Genomic DNA, 20875 nt, shown 5'->3' with positions numbered 1-20875 from the left:
CTCTATGAGCCACGTAATTTGCTAACACAGCACAGCAAGTAAACCCAATCAACACAGAAGATCCTACTCTTGTCTTCAGCCTTTAGGCAGGCATTCCACTGCCATCACCAGACAGCACTCAAATCAGATTTCAACAGCCTCTCTTATTTTAATGTTACAACTGCCCCAGAGAGTTAAAACTATTATCTCTGTATGCAGTGGTATTAGAAAATGGCCTGGCAAAATTCAAGAGGAAGTATGTGACTAAAACATGCCTTTCAGAATGCTTTTAGCCAGAAAACTATTATCAACAACTTTATGTGTAAGCTGCACAACTGTTACTGCTTCTTTTTGACCCTTACCTGCTTATTCCAAGTCCTTCCTGTACAGAAAAACACCTTGCTCAGGAAAAATCACCATGCATGCTTTGCAGCACAGGAGCTCCAAACATCTGTGTTGGGTGAGTAGTGACACCCAAAAAACCTCCGCCAACTTCAGGAGGGATCCAAGACCAAGACTGTCATTTTGCCACTACACAGAAACTTGAGTGGGTCTCTATTTTGAGTAATGTTTTTGTAGTTTTTGTACCCATTTTTGAACAGTAACATAGTTGTGTTAGACAGAGAAGAACTGATTGAGTGGACAGTGTAGCTACACATGAGGAGAAACCAAAGGGCTGGAGCTATCTGGAGAGAAGAACAGTAAGGGGGGAATATGACTGAGATTTAGAAAGTTATCAAAGTGCTGGATATAAAAAAAAAAAGTGCTATCTATCAAATCCCCAAATAATCTCTCAAATTAAGGAGTACGCAGTGGAAGTTGCAGGAGATGGGTTTAAAACAATTTACATTGAGGAGTTAACTCCTGGAACTTAATGACATGAGAGGGGAGGAAGGCAAGAATGTATCAGCATGTTCAGAAAGGAATTAAGCTCTTGACAACAGGCAGGTGGGAAGATAGTAAAAGGAAGGGGTTGGGACCAGTCAAGCATTTTTAATACAACAGCTGCTAATGGCTGATGAGGAAATGAGTCTACTGCAAGAAGTAACCCAACACTTGTGCTCTCTCTGAACAGACTCTGCTATTGCAGGAGACAGCAGACAGTGCCAGATGAGCCATTACTCTAAGCCACTAAGTCATTTCTTATGTTCTTGATTACAAGTATTTTCCTCATCATACAACCATACTAACATTACCATTAAAAATATACCATAATTGCACAGCCTGGCCAGCATACAATGTGAAATTCAAAAACATAGCACAAACCTCTCTCCTCTACACTTAATTCCATCCAGGAAACAACTGCATTACACACATTATTAATTACATCATTAAATGATGCCTTGGCATGCCTCCCATAAAACCAAGAGCACTACATCCCAGTGTTGTTTCAAATGTTCAGGATAGCCCTGTTTTTCCCCTGCCTTGTAAAGCTACAAAACAAATACGTGGCAGAACTTGATAGCAAAATTCCTGGTTTCACATCGTCTCACTCTTTATCCTCGTAGAGTATCAGGGACAGAACTTGAAAGGTTTGAATTGCCAACACGCTGCTCTTCTACAGTTACAGATCTCTGTACGTATCTGAAGCACATTTCACTATAGTTTCATAGACTTTGACTGTCAGATTGCCCAATACTTACAGCATGTTGTGCTTAAATCTCCTCCAGAAGGTTAAGAGTTCACAAAAACATGATATGGAATCATCAAGTGCATTTGGCAAGCAAGCTACTCCAAGTCTTATAGGAAGCAGAAGTAAATGGTGGCATCAGCATAAAATGAATAGCAAGAAGCCAAACTGACTCAGAAGTAATGCTTAAACACAACCTCTGAGCTCAAAGTCTAATTCCCCAGGAAGTCCTACTGACATGAGGAGCCAAGAATCCAACTGAATCCAATTTTATTTAATACATCTTTTAGGAAATCTAATGAAAATTATGTACTCCAGAAATTCAGTTTTAATTGGAATGAACCCACAAGTGGTAAATGACTACCTCATGGGGAAAAAAATAGCAATCCAAAAAAAATAGCACAAATTTAAAGATGATTTTCAGCCTGATTAGGTAAATACATACAAGCCAAGTCTGTTAGGACAATTTTCCTATGCTAATTAGATTAGGAAATCATTCTTCTGTATACATTATTAATTGTAAAACTAGAACAACTCTTCAAAGAAAAAAGCAACTCTCTATCTTGGATTTGTTTATACTTGTCTCATTGTAGTGCCTTGATTTAAAGTAGTGCTTATTATTATTTCCCTAGAAAACCAAAACCAATTGCACCTGTTACATCTCATTCACATAAAGTGGGGCAAATGATCCTCCATATTCACAACAGGAAGAGCAGCATATTTCATACATTCTTAGTGCTGTACAAGGGCCTTTAGTTTCTGCCAATATTCCATGAGCCAGACACAATCAGACTGTCCTGTAACCTCCCTACCAACTGCATCCAATTCTCAGAACAGAGAAAGAAATGCTAGTGCTGTGCTTCAGCATGGCTGTGCCCTCTGCTTAAAAGGGAAGCATTACTGATTATGTAATATTGTCAGAAACAATGTGAAAGAACCACACACTGCCACAGCTCATGTGTCAGTTAATCCAGCCCATTCATAGATTCAGTCTACTATGTTACAGTGACACCATTACATTATGAAACACTGGTAGACCTTGAACTTAATGAAAGGGAAAACAATTACTCCTGCTTGATTATAGCCATACATAGAGGTGAAGGTTGAACAGTATACAGAGGTTGGATGCAGACAAGACTGACTGCACACAGAGATTTACTCAAATAGAAGCCTATATCACTAGAAGTAAAGAAGCAGCCCTCAACCAGAAGGCTATAGAAGGCTCCATGTACAAAACAATCAAACAATCACATTCAACAATTGCTAAGATCTTCCTGGATTCGTTTCATTTTGTGAGCTTAGCTGTGTTCACACAAAAAGTCCATGCTCTGGATATTAGTTCTATATTAAATTCCTTTTACTTAATGGGTTTCCTATGTTTTCATGATGAGAGGTTAAGACTGTAGATCAAAGAATACCGCTATTTCTGAAAAATTCATCTACAAATTTTTCAAAGAATTAACAATTGTATTTTCCAATTTCTTTTGCTGGCAACTGCATGAGGTCAAGTGGTGGCATTTTTCTTACAGAGCACTAGAAACACACTTCTGGCACTAGTTATAGGTTCTGAAGTTCTAAATATGGGAGGAGGTTGAACAAAATTGCAGATAAGTAGTAATGTTCCCACTTGTCCATACTCATTGACCTCTCCAGCTCTGAATTGCCTTGGTTAACAACTACATTGATTGCTATGCAAGACAAAGAAAAACACATTATGCTTCAGCATGTTGAATTTTAAGATACAAAATACTTTGTGTTATTTTTATTATACATCTGCACTTCTATAAGCTAACATGACAGGAAAGTCTTACCAAACACACTTAAAAATCAATTAAGATTTTTTCTTAATTAAAAAATTGTGCACTAAGGAGATTTAAGAATTTAAGTCCCACAGTACCTAAAAGCCAAAACAAAGAACATTGATCTAAACATGTCTTGTGCATCAAGCCGTGACTTCCTTACCCAGCGTTCTCCTAAAAGAAGTTTTAGATACTTGGTGTAGATGGATACGTAGGCTTTGGGAACAATGGTGCTGTTGGAGTAATACATAATTGGGAGTTTAAGAGGTCCTCCTCTGCTTCAGTCATCTATTGAATTTCCTGTCATCAGCTGGCACAGCTGCTGTCACCAAGTCAAGCAATTTGTGCTTATCTTGCTCACGTCAACACAGATTTTTGTTTTCTTTGTCAGGGCAAAGTAGTTTTCTTGACAATGCCAACTTGAACTAAAAAAAGTTCCATCGGATTTTAAGCACATGACCAGATGTTCTATTTCAGAGCCCTCTGAAGACAGCCTCATTAGAAGGAACAAAGAATCCTTAACCTACCAAGGGCAGGCATTCAATGAGGGCCAAACCATTTCCAGATGAGGAAAGAAATCCCTATATGCCCTACTCTCAGTGGTTATTACAATTGAAAAACAACTTGTAACATCCTCCATGACACGTTTCCATGAGACAACACAAGAGGTTACATAAACTTATGAAAGAAAACAAATCCATTAAGGCTAGAGCACCATAACTTTATGCTTCATGTGCTACTTCATGAATTACTACAGCTGCTGGAACTGATGCTGTCATGATCATATCCAAACTGATCTGGAACGTGACAGATACTCAAAAAACAAAAATGACATGACAAGGTCAAAGGCCAATTATTAGTAGAAACAGACAGTTACCACAATTCCACCCACTGGAGCCATACTAGTACAACAGCAGTTGGGAAGTATACTGGAAGTAAAATAGAATGAAGAGTTAAACTGCAACAATAATCTGTCTTTCCCAAGTACTTAAAACTCAGAAAAAGGACAGACTTAGGAGGAGGATGAGAAATACACCTCATGGCTCTCCTTTCCAGATGTGAAGCTATGATGAAAAGAAAACAGAAGCCTCATAAGCTGTACAGATGTACAACTACATTGCTGTTGAATTTTTTTTCTCTTCTGAGAATTCTGAATTTTCACTCATTTAAACAGAGATTATTTCAAGAAGATTTGAGGCCAGAGCACAAGAAGGATAAGCATGTGGTTCACAAGCATTCAGAAAACCTTCTTTAAACCTCTAAGTGGCATCTCCTATAATAAAAGATGAAATGAGGGGTGGGTAGTTTGTGTGTTACACTGTACTTATCTTCTTTAATAAGGATCCTGTATTAGATTAATCTCTCTTCTTCAAAAAAGACATCAGTCAGAAGATACTAAATAGGGAAGATCATCTGAATAACTGGAAAGGTTGTCATTTTCCAAGGCCAGGCTGGTATGTACTCTATGCATAGTCATTGGATCAAGAGCCACATATAAATACAGACAGGCTGCATAAAGGAAGGATTCAAGTGAACAATCAAGATAGATCAATACAGAACTTATGGTCACAAAATAATCCCTGATTTACACTCTAATGCATACATTATACCCAATATCAACAGCAAATGTATGCCTTTACAATTCTGCTTTCTCAGCAAAGAGCTGGTCCTTGAAATGCAATTCTTTCCTTCCAGTGTCACATACAAAGTCATGGCATACGTCCATTGACAACAGTGAAAGATCTGGGTGACAAGCAACCATCCAACCCAACAAATGTCTACTACAGCAAGAGGAAATTAAGACTGCTCAGCAAGATCAGTATTGCTTAACAAGTTTTCGTTCTTTCCTCACTGCCTTCCAGAGAAAGGCCTCCAATCTTACAGTGGAGATATTTACTTATTGTACTTCCTGTTCAGTGATGCAATTACAAAGCCCCTAGGCTGCTAGCTGTGAAAAATTACATGTATCATAGCACTTTATATCAAATGCACCATCACGATAAATTTAAGATAATACTTCAATTTAATTAAGAAGTTAATACCATTGTTTTGCAAGTTGTTTTCTTCTAGATGCTGATGCCTTAAAAATTTCAAGGCAAACTTGGCACCACAGCTTATCTAAATTCATCACTGCAACTGAAAAACAACTCACTATTCCCTCTTACCGTTTGATTCCTCATACATCACTGACGTGAAAGCACATATTATCTATTTGTAATGAAATGTAATTGAACATAAAGCCCAAAAAAGCATTCTCTACATACAATCTCTCAAGCAATCAAAATTTAATAGGCTTTGTGCCTTCAAAACAGCTGCTAAAATGCAGTACTGAATTTTAAAATATTTATTTATACTATAAATATCCAAATAAATGAAGTTTATTTACAAAAAACTTTTTTATTTCACTTCGAGAATACTATGGATTTTTAAATGACTGACTAAAAGCAGAAAGTCCAGCCAATTTCAGCAAGTTATGCTCAAAAAAAAAACTTTTTTTTTTTTTTTTAAACCTTATTTTTGAATGACAAGGCTTTTATCCAAATCAAGATTTAGATGTAGGGGCATTTCTCTAATGGTCACATAATAGAAGAATATTGCAGTGGCATCCAGAAGCAGATACATATAACCAGACATACAGACTAAGACCTTATTGTACTGTTATTTATACCTCCTAAGCAAGCTTGTGACAATCTTGTCTGGACTATTACTCACCCTTGCACAGAATTCCTCTCTCTCAACTACCCAACTTAACCACCAAATGTCCTTTAACTGGAGAGCACAGACTTCAAAATTCATCTCTTTAACAACATATAGTTGAACCTTACTTTATTTTTATTCAGAAAATGTTTTTCCCTTCACAGTCTCTTAATTACTCATTAATGAAGTCCCACACAGTCAGTTTGAGAGAAGTACGTCTCAGTACTACAACTGACTGCCTACAGTCAGTCTACCTTCACTTCTACACATCATTCCCACTGATAACTCCTTTCATTACATCTCTTAAACTAATTTTACCTACTGAGTTATTACCACATACAGCGTGGGAAATTAGGATTTTGTTTCTTAAGATAACTGACTAATATACACAATCCAGTTAAGCATTATGGTCACGACGTTCTTACCTCAAGTATGTACTTCTCCAAAGACCTGATGTTTTCCAGAGCCTCTGGGTCTTGATGGATAACAACTACTTCTTTCAAAGGATACTGGGGAGAGGAAAAAAAAAAAACAACAACTTTTATCCTTCTTAATGAAAATAACGAAATTCAGAAATCATTACATAATCATGGTAAGAAGTAATTCACTGTTGAATTCTGTCTGCTATTCCAACCTTAATTACTCAGTTTCCCCAATCTTATCCCAGAGTTACAAAGCCAGAGCATACTCACAAGGTACTGGTAAGAAGCATTAAGAATTCTAACCTTTACTGGAATGGTTTTTCTGTCTCTGATTACTCGTCCAAGCTCAATAACAGACTGCAAACAAGAAACAGCATTTTCAATTTTTCTGTCGATCAGATCCTCCCTAAATTAAAAAAGGAAGTGTTATAATGCTTCATCATATCTGCATTTGTTTGAACAGATTTAAAATACTTGACCTAACTCCCTGAAATTTCCTATATATAGGAGACCTATAATGCCCTGTTTGGGACTAAATGAAAAATAAACAAACACATTTCTCTTTCTCTTTGTGGAGAAGATGGAGAAATAACTTACTCTAAAACAAAATAAAAACAGCTGTTTTTAAACTGTGTTTTATTAGCACCTCTCATCTCACAAAATGGAAATGATGAATTGAGTCATACTATCTGTTCTATTAGTATTCAATAAAAAGCAAGATTTACATTCTTAATATTACAAGAAGATGTAAAAAGGTATTATAAATAGAATACTTGTAATGACAATGAAACACCCATAATGGAAACAACTTGTTGGATCTCAATTTATCTTTTCCAGGAATTCTATGTACTATAGCTTGATGCTTTAGACAGTCCTGTCATCTTTTCTGGCTTTATCATTTTAATACCCTTCTATTCTGAGGCAGCTCCCCTCCCCCCCTTTTCTTTTCCTTCAGTGAGCAGACATGCATGTCTTGTTCCAAACGTACTAACATCCAACAGATCTGAGAATGAGGTTTTCCTGATTTCTTGAGAAGCTGCATAATTTGAACCAGATCCTTTAAAACTGCCCAAGTGTCATATCAAAGGTACTGCTGTGAAAAAGGACAGTTGTGAATGTAACAAAGTTGTCAGCTGCATTGGGATGAAAACCACATATTTGATAATGACTGTCCAGAAAAAAAAAAACTGCTAAAGCAAGACTAATTCCAGGTGGCCACATCTTCTGCACAAGGGCTTCAATTAAAATATCACTACCTTTTCTGAAGCTTCCGTTCTTCCAAGATCTACTACCTATAACAGTCCATAAAAATCTTGGAAATATGTAGATTGCACAATGTAAAATTTAGCCCCCACAAAGGATTGAATAGTACAGTGTAGCAGTATTTCAATATCACTCGTTATTATTTAACAGCACTGTAGAGCAACAACATAAGAATAGCTTTGAAGGTTTGCATGCATGCCCACAAATGCAACCAAATAATACTTCTGTGGGCTCTGTAACACAGGTATTCATTCAAGGTCAGTTGTGAAAGCGGCCAAGTCCTTCAGCTTTTTCAGTGCATAGCCATCATACTGTCAGAGGCTAAGGAAATATTTGCTAAAGCTGCCCCAGTGAAGTTTCTCACATCTCTTTCTTGGCTAACAATGTTTTCCTCACGCAGCCATTAGAAAAACATTTCAAGAAAAAAAAAAAAAAACAACCATGTGCTTAGCAACTTGAGATGAAACTAAATCCTCAACAATAATTTAGCTCTGAAAACATGTCTTTTAATCAGACAAGGAGAAAAATTGATATGGAGGGGATCCAGTAAATTAGACTTACTTCTAGCAGACAAAAACCAAAGCAAATGTAGGAAAAGGGAAAGCTGTGCAGCCACTCAAATGCATACATCTGCACAACGCAGCATTAACAGGAATAAAAGAAGCTACTGAGTCACTTTTAAACACCCATGCTAAGTATATGCCTGATCTGAACTCCTACAAATCAGCTCCCTATCCTTCCATTAGCCCGTGCTCCAGGAGCTCAAAAGCATTTCTGATAACTCACAAGCTTCACATTCAATTTCACATTCTTTACAGCACTTTGCCAGAGAACAGAAAATCAGCACCATCATTACATGAATCTCAGACTCCTTGCTCAAGAGCTCTGACTACTAAAGCAAGCAGAAAAAGCATAAGCCTTCCTCAAAGGATATATAGCATCCATAAAAGAAACAACATTACTACAAGGTTTGAATTCTGAAACTAGCATGTAAAAGATCAAGGTCATCTCCTTTATCCTTAAGGGTTTTTGAACTGAGCTGCAATGCAAAAGGAAAAGGAGAAGTGTGGTTCTCTCACATCCAGTGACTAATAGCAGACTGAAGTGCAGGCACTAACTTAACACACAAACGTAGTACCAAGGCACTAATGAGTTAGTGATTACTGTAATACAAGTGTCTCTTTTGGCTGGACAAAAAAAAAAACAACAACACACACCCCACCCTTTAGGAATCAAATTCTAACTGGATCAAGCTGACAATCCGGAGCATACGTCCAATACAACCCTCATGGAGCTAAACCTTTCTGAGACATGTGAGACAAACACAAAAAACCCTTCAAACAAATGATCCATCCGGAAAGCTCTCCTGTATCATGCATTCTCTTACAAGGAAGTGGAAATCTCTGGACAATTATCTAAATTCTTGATCTGAAGCCAGGAGAACACACTCTACTGGCTCCATATGTGGTCGACACAAAACAATAATTCTAATCCACAAGGGATTTGGCATCAGCATTTGCTCAGAAAGGGCAAAAGATGAAGCAACTCCAGCATTCTTACAATGGTAGAGCATGCAAGGAAGTTTTATAATCCTTTTGGGCTCCTAATAGACAGACATTTTAGCTTTTTGTCAGCACTTTTTGAAGAATAAAAAGGATATCCCTTGTTCGTTTGCAGAAAAAGAAAATCAGCACCATCATTACATGAATCTCAGACTCCTTGCTCAAGAGCTCTGACTACTAAAGCAAGCAAAAAGAGCATAAGCCTTCCTCAAAGGATATATAGCATCCATAAAAGAAACATTACTACAAGGTTTGAATTCTGAGTGGGAAGCATGCATTCCTCCCAGACGCTTTCTGTCTTATCTCTACAACTCTTTAACTGAGAATTCTACTGCCTAAACACAGAGAGAAAATTCACATTCACTGTCAGAGCTGGGAAATGTATTGCTAAAGACATGTCCTCCTACAGAAAAGGGGCTAACAACCAGAGCTTAAAGAAAACGTGAACATTCTTCATTTGTAGGAAAAAAAAAAAGTCTGAACTACCATCTTAAAACTCTTCCATTCACATTACTGAAGCAGCATTTTCCTGTTACTCAAAGCAGTTTTAAACAGGTTTAGCTGTTTAAACAGCTAACAATAGAAAAAACAGTAAAAACTCACTTTGCCCCACAACAGATATCTCTTACCTCACTGGGGGAAGCATGAGGTAGTGGATGCTTTCAGTATTCTTCTCCTGAACTGAGGCTGGATCAATTAGTGTCTTCAGATTCTGGTACATCAGTTCAGTGATAAATGGAGTATACGGAGCCTGTAATGTTGCATTCATTCATTATCATTTCTTTATTGTTTTTATAAATCAGTAATGCTTACGAATTACATAAGGACAGCTCACCAAAAACAGAATGCTCAGTGCCTTCGATACATAACTACAAAGTTACTCAAAAAGCAGAGTGAAATAAATGGTACTACTTATTGACCTTCTTCCTCAGCTCCATGTGCCTGATGACCAGATAAGAACTCTGAATGTCTCTCTCTAAGCTAGGTGATATTTGCATTCTTTACAGTAGCACTGGCCAGACAAGCCAAGAAAAGGAGAAGGTGGGAAATGAGCAAGCCAGCAGCAATACACCTTCCCTCCTCATGTCAGGAGAGAACTCTATACCTTGAGTTTCTATGAACAACTCAAAAATGCATGCTTTTAGATTAATTACATTTTTAAAAGTCAATTAATCAGCTGTAATTGTCTTACCATAAGTCTGCACATGGAAAACAAAACGCTGAACAAGGTTTCCAGGGCCATAATGCAGTCCTCAGTCCCATTCTCACCCTATTCAAAGCATTTATCAAAATAAAAAAAATGAGCAGGGAAAAAAACAACCTAACCAATCACCATGACAGGATCACTACATGCATTTCAGTTAATTCCCAAGATCTCCTATATTAATGCAGTGAAGTGCTTTTCCAAACTGTATTCATTTTGTTCAACCCCATCCAGTAAATGAAACAAAATTACTGTCCATTTTGTTTGCTTGGTTGGTTTTCCTCAAAGCAAAGAGGAAAAAAACCCATTAATTTTTCATTTCCACTATCAGGTACAAACTGACAGTATTTACAAACAGCATAGAGATTTTTTGTGTAACATCAGGAAGCTGCTATGTATGAAGCTAACACAGGCCTAGATTTTGTTTTCAGGACAAGACACAGAAGTAGATGCATACCTTCAGTCTTCTGCGATTCATTCTCACATACCAGTTGGTCAGAACGTCTACAAACTTCACTAACCGAGGGACTACTGTGTACAGCCTGTAAGCTAGAGGGGAAAAACTTGACTGTAGGTAATATTGGCTCCCTCCATCAAGCCTCTCAAATAAATACTTTATCATTAACAGCTCTGGTGATAACATCACATTTTTAATCTTACTAACAAAAGTGCTTCTGATAAAGTTTGATTACACATACTATTAAGACCACATTAAGAAATTACATGTCATTGTTTCATGCTTCAAGACAAGTATCTGCCACCAAATTACTTCCCTAATCCTACGCAAACATGCATTATGGAAGCCTTATGCTTTTATCTGACTCGCAAAGAGGATAATGGATAAGAGACTATTAATCGTGAAGGATTTGACAAATCCTAGATTTGTGCATGCTATAAATACAGCCGAGGCACCACGAGTTCAACGGAAATTATTGTAGAATCATCCGATGAAGTTTTATTATCAATTACTGCCAGCATCTTTTTTGTTGGCCAGACTTAAAATGGGACACCTATTTCAATTAACTTGGGGATATTTACTTTTTTTTTTTTTTAATTGTTTTCCAAGAAATACAGTAGAAAAGAACAAAGTAACAGCAAGCCTGACAAGGTAAGAAGATAAATATAAATGTATTTTCAAGTTCAGTGCAACATGAAAGCATGGAGAATGACCACCCAAAAAAAAAAAAAAAGAAAAGAAAGAAGCTTATATATAGCATCATACTGCAATGAGAAAAACCTTGAGTTGTTCACAAGAATGTGTGTTTTGTTTTTTTTTTAAAACTTTGAATGCTTAAATATTACTTAGTTTAAGTTGAACTTGTACATAACTTCTTGAAAAAACTCCTTGCTTTTTAATCCCAATTTTGAATCAATTCCATTACTCAAACAACTACTGAAATAAAATGGATCTTTAAGAGCTTTGTTACACTTGTCATTGCATTTTCTAAAATAGAGATGTCTTTAAGGTAGAGTGCTGGTATTTAAACCTAAAAAAGAAGCCCTCAGGAGAGTCACGCTGTGATAGGGAAGAAATTATTTATAGGGGAATCTGTGTTTCTGAGAAGTTACAGAATGGCTTAGTTTGGAAGGGCCCTTACAGCCCACCCAGTTCCAACCCCTGCCATGGGCTGTCTCCCCCCATCAGATCAGGCAGCCCAGGGCCCCCTCCAGCCCATCCTTGGGCACTCACAGCTCTGTGGGCAAACACCCAGCTCTTTTCTAACTGTGATTTATGGAGTTAGGAAACTAGCTAGAAAAGCAGTAAGGAACAGTACACATTTCACAAGAGATTCAAGTTAGCCTGGAAACACCCTTTTCATTAGCTTCCACTTTCCCTAAAAACTCAGAGCAGATCTCTAGCTTCTAGCTGCCATCATCTTCCTACAAATACTATTTCCGTCCCAATTCCATACCAATCCAAGATCTCAGGTACACACATACTTTCCACTCTCCCTAAGAATGTTTTCCTTCCTACAAGGAGCATGAAAACTTGGATAGGCTCAATTTTTTGTGGTAACACATGAAACTCAACGCACACCACCATCACTTGGTAAGAAGGTGGCTCACAGGAAGAACTCACGTTTCTAGCAGACAGACAAAACTCAGTCCTTTGTAGTTTGAGGATTCTTTTCCTTTAATGAGTTATTTTTAGATGACCTCATCTAAGTTTTATTACCAAAATAACAAGCTTGATTTACTGTAGCAAGATAATCACATTTAACTTCTTGGTGAGAGTGAACACGCCAGTCTACGACAGGGAACACAAGAGAGGATTGATGCAGAAGAGGATTGTCCTGTATCCTTAACCCCAGCTTTATCTATCACCTCGTTAATGCCTTCTTTCCTCAGACCTAAGTACACCTGTGGAAGGCTTCTAAAAATTCTTCTGAGGGCAACTTCAGATCATTGGAATTGGGGGGGGCCCCACTCGTTTGCTCATAAATAGTGACTACAATGACAAAAGCCACCTCCCTTCCAATGCTAAGGAATCCAGGGCCTTTAAAGATCCCCAAACTTGATTAGATCATGATTTCATCAACAAGGTGGTAAGCTTGCTGAATCTGACTACTTCAGAGGCAATTTAAACAGTCTACATACAATATTAAGAGTTACGAGATGATCAAAAAGACAACATATGCAGAAGAAAAAAAAAAAAGCAAGGATCTTTTTAAAGCTAAGTGGTATCCTAGCAAATTCTGCCCTGCTTTACAGATTTCTCAGTATGATTACAAATAAATCCTCTCCATGCAACAATGTAAGGAAAAGATTGTTCCCTCACACCCATGTACTGCTCAAAAATATTTTTAGCTGATTTAATCACTGGGAACTTTGGCTTGGTTGTTCTTTTTTGCAGCTTCCCCAAATGCTATTTCACTTCCTCTTCACTGCCATCTTTTAGCTACTGTTATAGTACTATCAATTGTCCCAAGCACTTTAGAAGTTATAGCCAGAAGCTGCAGCACCAAATTGACAGGATTAGCTGTGACAGAAGTGCCTCCCTACCTTTCAAAATCTCAGCGTAGCAAAATCTGTGTTAACACCCACCGAAACTGCATTTGATATATTACACAGTACCCAGTTTTACCCATACATCTCAAGTAGAACGTGGAAGTCTGTGGATGGAATGGCTCATTCTCTGATCAAAAATTCAACTCACCCCACCAAACACACGCATACCTGCCATCTCAGCTTTGAAGAACTGAATGAGCGATTGGGTGAAAGAAAGAATCCATTTATCCATGATGTTATTGCTCTCCTTAACTGTGTTCTCATTGTAAAGGAATTCTCTTCCCTCATCCTATCATCAACATAAAAACACATTTTCAAGTCATAAGGATTTATATTCAAATCTTTGTATCAAACCACCTGTCAGTCCCAACTACCTTGTCACCTTTGCTGTGTTACACCATTTCCTAAGAGAGAAAATTAAATTCCAGAAAGATATAACAACAGAAATAACCAAAGAAAACTTGGACTTCCACTGCTCCTGATCTCACCACTCAACACTCCCAGCTGCAAAGGAGCCTTGTTATTTGCATCTGTTTAGCAGACAAAATGTAGCACAGCACACAACAGCATGCAGCAGTTCCTTCCCTGCTTGCAGTGTAAATCACAGCTCCCAGACTCAGAGTAGGTCTCTTGAATTTACATCACTCTTATCTAGAGCTCTGAAATGTTTACAAGAAATATAATGACCAAGATGAATTGTACTTGGGGGAATGACATTTAAAAGATATAATTTTTAAGATCACATCACAATTTCAGCAGGGTGAAAAACAGAAGAAAGTAACAATCCCCAGTAAGAAAAGCAAACAACGCGGGTAGAATTTTAGGCATCCCAACAGTGTGCTCTGTTGTTTACCAGAACAGCAATGTTTGCACCCATCCAAGAAATTTTATAACACTTCACAGATTCTGCAGGATACTGTAAGCAAGGCCATAAGAAAGAACAGTGCCAAGTGCATGAACCGTCTCACCTCCAGGCATATGTTATAGCCAGCTAAAAACGAGGCAGGGAGGTCTGTTGGTTTTAATTTGTAGTTGCTGTTGGGTTTTAGAAATCTTTGAACTTTGCCTTCCCTCAGAATCCAGGTAAAAATTCTGCTTGGATTATTTAGCCCAATAATTATGCATCCACTTACGCAGCGTAAAGGAAAAGATTCTTAGAATAAAAATATATCTGTGCACCCAGAAATGCAGCAATCCCAGAGCTAAGTCAGCAATCGTTAAACCAACTTCAATTATGGAGGTAATTACAGTAAGCAGAAATCTATTATTAGACTTCACCCAGGACAATGAAATTGTAGTTTCTTACAGGAGGTAGAATAAAATGAAAAAAGTTGTTAAAACCTGAGCATTAAATCCAATTTAAGCAGTATCAGCTCCAATAGCTCATTATTTTGCCTAATTTGATGCAAAGAAACTGTTTCATTGCCTATAAATACAACGTATATCTGTTGAATCACCAAAGCTATTTGCTTAAGCACCTGGACTTTCCACTGGGGTCTTCCATCCTCTAGTTGCAAGATTTAATGGGATCATAGCAAAACACAGCAAAGCACACATTAGATAATTCAAAGGTTAAACAAAAGCTGAAATCTATTTGTGGGCAATGCACAAGGTTGTCTGATAAATGCTGTCTAGGGATCTTGAGAAAAGATTCATTAAATATTAGGCTCTGAAGCTACCAGACTTTCTTCCCAAAAGGGGCTGTTAAAAAGATAAAGTCATTTATTTAAGTCAGCCATTTACTGTATTATTTATTGAAGTCAGCTGCCTTTATGGCTTCAAATGGCAGCTCTCCAAAGTGATTAAACTGCCACTGTAATCTCGTGTGTACTGCAAGGTTGGGACTTTTTTCCCCACTCCCATGCAAGTCTGCACAAGCAAGCTGGAAACTTTATCACTAATTTTAGCTGAAAAAAAATAAAAATGGTTTCAACAAAACCTATACAACATACATGCAAGGTCTTCAATTTAGAAGAAATATTACTACAGGAAATACTCATCTTGCTTTCATTTAGAGGCATAGAAACTATGCTTCTATCCAGCATTTTTACTTCAAATTTAATCTACAAGTCCAAAGCATTATTGCAAATGATTTACCTTTCTTTCCATTTCTTTTGTTAAGTTACATTTAATTTTTAAAAATAATTAACTGTCACATCACAGAAGGCAAACATATTGCTGTGGCTTATGTACTGTATCAAGTATTCCCAAGTTAAATACTTTTATGCGGATTCATAATTAAAGTTACAGTACATGAGTTCGTTCAAGAAATTGTCACAGCAGCTGCTGCTGAAAATGCCTTTCCTTTCATTACTTATTTGAAACTCTATTTGTTTTAAACCTGTGCGCTATTAAGCAATGTTCTCAGAGCAGAGGAACTCGCAGTGTGAGTGCAGGCAATCTGAACTATCTTGGAAGTCAGCCTTGCTTTGAGTAAGAGGCTCAGGACCAGGCAATCTATAAAGAGCTCTCTGCAAACCTAAATCTCTCTGATGCTGCTCCACAGTAAGAGGGGAAGGTGCACAAAACCCTTCTAGTTGGCATTACCATGCTTGAGATATCCATACCTTATGTTGCAGGATGTGAACGTTCTGAACTAGAAAGCGATATGCATTGTACCAGGGCAGGAAGACATCCTTCAGTACGTCCCTTACTCCTTCCTCCTTAAATCTCAAGTTTTCTGCTCTTACCACTGGAGAATTGATAAGATATAACCTGAAAACGAGAACATTTAAATGCTTAAGACTGCATACAGTAACAAAAATGTGTAAGCATACAGTGAATTCTAAGAGCTGCACAGCAAGAGAAAGATACTCAAATAAGTAGCCTCTTACTAAGAGCCCTGAAAAGGACAATTCTGTAACCAAGTTAAATTCTGAACATAAGGCAATTTACTTCCTAGTACCACAGGATTACTTTTATAATGCTGCATACTGATTTTGAATCAGAATTTAAATTTTACTTTATATTCTAGAAGTTAATTGGAGTGCCAACAGGTAGTCTGAAGCTATCACAGTATCAAAACAAGCAGTGAATATAAAAGATTAAGTGTTCATCTTTAGAAGACCACCTGATATTTTATTCCCTTGACAACGACAGTGCTTTTTACTCCACCTAGATAATTTTGCTAGTTAGAAAAACCTTCAGGTCCAATGCAAACAGAGGACTAAGGAGCAAGGCAGAACAGACAAATCAGTAAAACAGCAGAAATTAATGTCACCAAGAAAACTAGCCCAAAAAGAGGAACAAGGATTTGCCTCTTGCAAGTACAAACGTGCCTAAGCTCCAGAAGTAGCTCTGAAAGAGCAAAGCAGAGGATTCAGATGAACCTGGCTCTTCCACAAGCAGCCTCTGTCAGAACCAGAGTGCCTTCAGCCAAGGATGCATGAAATCTGCTCTGCCCAGCAAGATCCTCCTAGCATCAGTGTCTCTTAAGCCAGCAGCTCCCCAGCACACATCCCTGGCTTCCTTACTGAGTTTGCAAAAAAAAAAATAATAATAATAATAACCCAAAAAAACAAAACCAAACCTCACAACACCTTCACAGATCACCCATTTTATTCCCGAGACAAATTGGTGTCTATCAAGTTAACTGAAGAAAAAAACAGATCTTACTCAGGTATCATAAAACTTAAATAAGAACTTGATTTAAATATATTTCATTTAACTTTCCAAGTTCAAAATAAATAAAACACTTTTAGGAGACATAAAAATGAATTTATTAACTCATTTCCTTATGTTTTCTCAACATTAAAAATCATGATTCTAAACTAATCCATCTTCACAGACACTTCTTTTAGGAGGTTTTAAAACTTAATGTGGTCTGACACAGCGCATTCAAGAATATCAGACCATAAACTCCTCCAGAGACGGCTCCCTGCATGAAAATAAGTACACAAAAAGAGAGCTGTCTGAGCAAACAGACAATAATGCAGGAAGATCAGCAGAATAGAAATGGGCATTTTCAGAAACATATTCCAAAAAAAAAAAAAAAAGTATTTTTAAACATGATAGCTGAAGTCAGATTATGGATTGACAGAAGCAGAGAACAATTAGACACGATAATGAACTAGAGATGAACCAGTCAGTCCTCATGTGAAATCAGAATTTATAAACATGCATTTAACCAAACCTCCTATGGCCATTTGTATACGTGCTTATCATTTGTTTGTTTGATAACTCAAACATAACTTCGGTCCTAATCTGAGAGCTACTCTGGCACTCAGGCAGAATCCATTTCCAGGCTGGCTGGCAGTTAAGGAATCTAGGAACAAAGAGCACTACAAACTGCCTCCACTGTTTACCATCACAGGAGGAAGCAACATAAAACTAATCCCAACTCTGAAGTATCCATTAAAAGCTGAACTCACCTCAGCAGCACTCTGTAGAACCTGACTTTGAGAAGTCACATTATCTCTTACAACAAGAAAGTAAAGGCAAAGTAGCTGACCAAGGCTACAGGCTTTTGTTTGCTTTGGTTTTCAATACAGCAGACCTACACTGCCTTACAACAGGTGAATGCTAGGAGACTGCTGCCTTGTGATATCGTTCCTGCAAAGATACTCACACCAACTTCTACATGGGAAAGAGAAACGTGACACCTGATGACGGAGGACTTGTAACAGTTTGGTTAGACCTAGTGATACCAGGCATTGAGCACAAAGCAAAACCTTCTTCAAGGAGCAAGACAGAATAATGCAGGAGAGGTAACGCAGTAATCTTCTTTTCATCTCTCTAAAGCAGCAGCCTATGGTGTTTGTTCTGCATCTTAACAACAGCAATGCCTGCCTCAAAACACAGGAAAGTAAAGGGACAGGAAGGACTATGGCAAGAAAATTTTCTTTCCAACATAATTAACACCTATCCAACTCTGGAAGTATGTAAATAAGTTTTTGGCAATTCTTACAGATTTCACATAGCACTCCAGCTTCAGGAAACATAAAATTGGACTGTTACTGAGCCACCAAGCTATTTATTCTATTTACCCATTCCCATACCATACCCATATTCACTTAAGTAGCCTACATGAATATTTTCTGTTGATCTGTTTATTAAGTTACTGCTAGAAATAGTTGAGAACTATAGTTAAAGTCTACAAATATTCTTTATTTATATGCATGTGTGCATATACACACACGTTATGCAAAAGCTAAAGGAACTCTGCAGGGAAAGCAGTGCCAAGGAAAAACTCAATTGTAGCTTTTTCTATAAACAGAACACATCAAGCGCTTCAGTGAATAAGCACAGACAACTGAATCACAGAACTCCTTCCATAAATGAGCCTGGTCTGCAATGCTTTTTACTCTCTATGTGGGTGTAGGTATAAATAAATGTGACATTAAAGAATGAGTATACAGGCAGAAAAATGAATTAGCTTTCCAGAAAACAAAAAACATGAATAATGGAAGCGTAACTTCTGGTGTTTCAGATTTAAAGCCAAAAAAGGCAGATTGCTTCAGCTGAAACACCACTTGTGATTTAAAATCTCTGCTATGAATAACTCAAAGTCTTTTCACTCATTGTTTCAGCTACGGATTTGCTGACATTCTGCTAAACAGACCTTGACTATTTTTAAAGAACAATTCGATCGAATTTGAGAAATCTATCCAACACTCCATTGTTAGCATATACACAAAGATCATTTACAAGGTTTTTAAAATGCTAAAGCTTGAAAAAATAAACAGCTTTGCATCCATTTTTGTTTTTAAATCATCTAGAATACAGCAATAAGTGTCCTACACAAATAAAAACCCCCAGCACACAAAGCTTTTATTCGGACCAATCCTTGTTACATACAATTGTAGCATATAATGAAACGTGTGACAGCCTGTTTTTCTTATATATAAATAGGATTACATGGCTCCTGAGAAATGCATAAGTAGTATACTCAGTTATTAACACGTCCTTATTGCACCTTTATCTCAAGGTACCACTTCACACAACTAGTTAGAGTATCTAAAGTACCAGGCAACTGTGTAATTACATTTAAAGTTTGTATAATTTTAATGAAACACTTCAGCTGTGTGCTTAATCTCTGATAGGACAATTTATGTACACACAGAAAGCTGCTCCACTTCTGCTCTTCTAGTTTCACTACTACAAGTATATACTGTATACTTCTACCAACAGAAAAGAAAAAACTCTCTCCTCCTTAGAAAATGATAATATAAGCAGCAAACAAATCTGGGTACTATGCAGCAAGTGTTCCATAAGTATTTAGCAAAAAACTGATAGGACTGATTCATACAGATACAATTCAGCTCTCACTAGGTAAATTCAAATGATTAGCTGCAGTAGTAGACAAGCCAGCCTGAGTAGTATTGTCCTATACAAACAACTGGAGACATTTTCAGACGATAAGTCTTCATTCAGCACACCTTCAGCCTGCACCAGCCTGGAAGGAAGATATAAAAGAGCAGGCACTAACTACTGCCAAGTTCTTTAGGTCACCTGCTCAGCTTGTTGGTTTTGGAAAGCAGCGGACACGTATGGCAGCCAACATCTTCTTACTTCTAGTAGTCAAACACCTATCAGCAGCCCTACTGGTACATGTATACTATAAACAGTAAACTAAAACAGATTTTACACTAATTTAAAAAAAATCCTACCTTAGTGCATCAGCTCCATAACTATTTACAATAGCCATTGGATCGGGATAATTCTTCTTCCTTTTGCTCATTTTTTGGCCATCACTGGAAAACATCAGAATGCAGAAATAAGTTCAGAATTCACATAATAAATAGGCAAGTAAAGAATTCCTTCAAATCCAGCTTGCTTTTTTTCCTGTCCTATTACATCCTTGTTAACAAAGACATAGTAATACTTCACTGTGACTGTTGAACCCATGTGAGCATCAGAAGAAATATCTAGAGGACCCCAAGTTACACATTCAACTAGTAAATCCATCTTCCCTGGAGAAACTGGGGGAAGCACACTTGTTTTGAGTCACTCTCTCCTACCCACTGGCAAAACAAGATGTAATTTTAAATAAATATTACATTTGAGTCCCTTTTCTTTTACTTGTCACTCTCTAGGAAAGACAAATCCTACTGGGAAGCAGCAAGTGCAATACTGGGATGTATAAAACTCACGCTCTTGTCTTCCTTCATGTCAGGTTTAATTTACAATTAAAAAAAATTAAATTCTTTGAACACAAATCAGTTTGGGAAAGAACTTGTATACCAACCTGGCAAGAACTAGGCCATTTACAATTACATTCTTGAAAGGAGGTCCTCCAAAAAGAGCAGTGGACAGCACCAGCAAAGTGTAGAACCTGAAATGAGACAACATAAACGTGACTTTCCAAATAT

At 37.4% G+C, this 20875-nt stretch overlaps 1 protein-coding gene across 4 annotated transcripts in view; it reads right to left on the bottom strand.

Annotated features, from left to right (window-relative positions):
• Window positions 1-20875, bottom strand: part of IARS1 (isoleucyl-tRNA synthetase 1) — a 95303-nt gene that overhangs the window by 19939 nt on the left and 54489 nt on the right. For all 4 annotated transcript variants that reach the window (XM_019620004.3, XM_010718400.4, XM_085236207.1 and 1 more), the window contains 9 exons: window positions 20752-20838; window positions 20174-20257; window positions 16133-16280; window positions 13734-13854; window positions 11014-11105; window positions 10545-10622; window positions 9982-10103; window positions 6831-6933; window positions 6531-6614 (listed from right to left, as the gene is read on the bottom strand). In XM_019620004.3, the coding sequence (XP_019475549.1) occupies window positions 6531-6614; window positions 6831-6933; window positions 9982-10103; window positions 10545-10622; window positions 11014-11105; window positions 13734-13854; window positions 16133-16280; window positions 20174-20257; window positions 20752-20838 (919 nt within the window). The remainder of the gene's footprint in view (window positions 1-6530; window positions 6615-6830; window positions 6934-9981; window positions 10104-10544; window positions 10623-11013; window positions 11106-13733; window positions 13855-16132; window positions 16281-20173; window positions 20258-20751; window positions 20839-20875) is intronic.

This window comes from Meleagris gallopavo, chromosome 14, assembly GCF_905368555.1.
Source record: "Meleagris gallopavo chromosome 14, MGAL_WU_HG_1.1, whole genome shotgun sequence".
NCBI classification, from domain to species: domain Eukaryota; kingdom Metazoa; phylum Chordata; class Aves; order Galliformes; family Phasianidae; genus Meleagris; species Meleagris gallopavo.
Note: the sequence above shows the minus strand (reverse complement) of the source record. Positions and strands in the feature narration are given on the sequence as shown.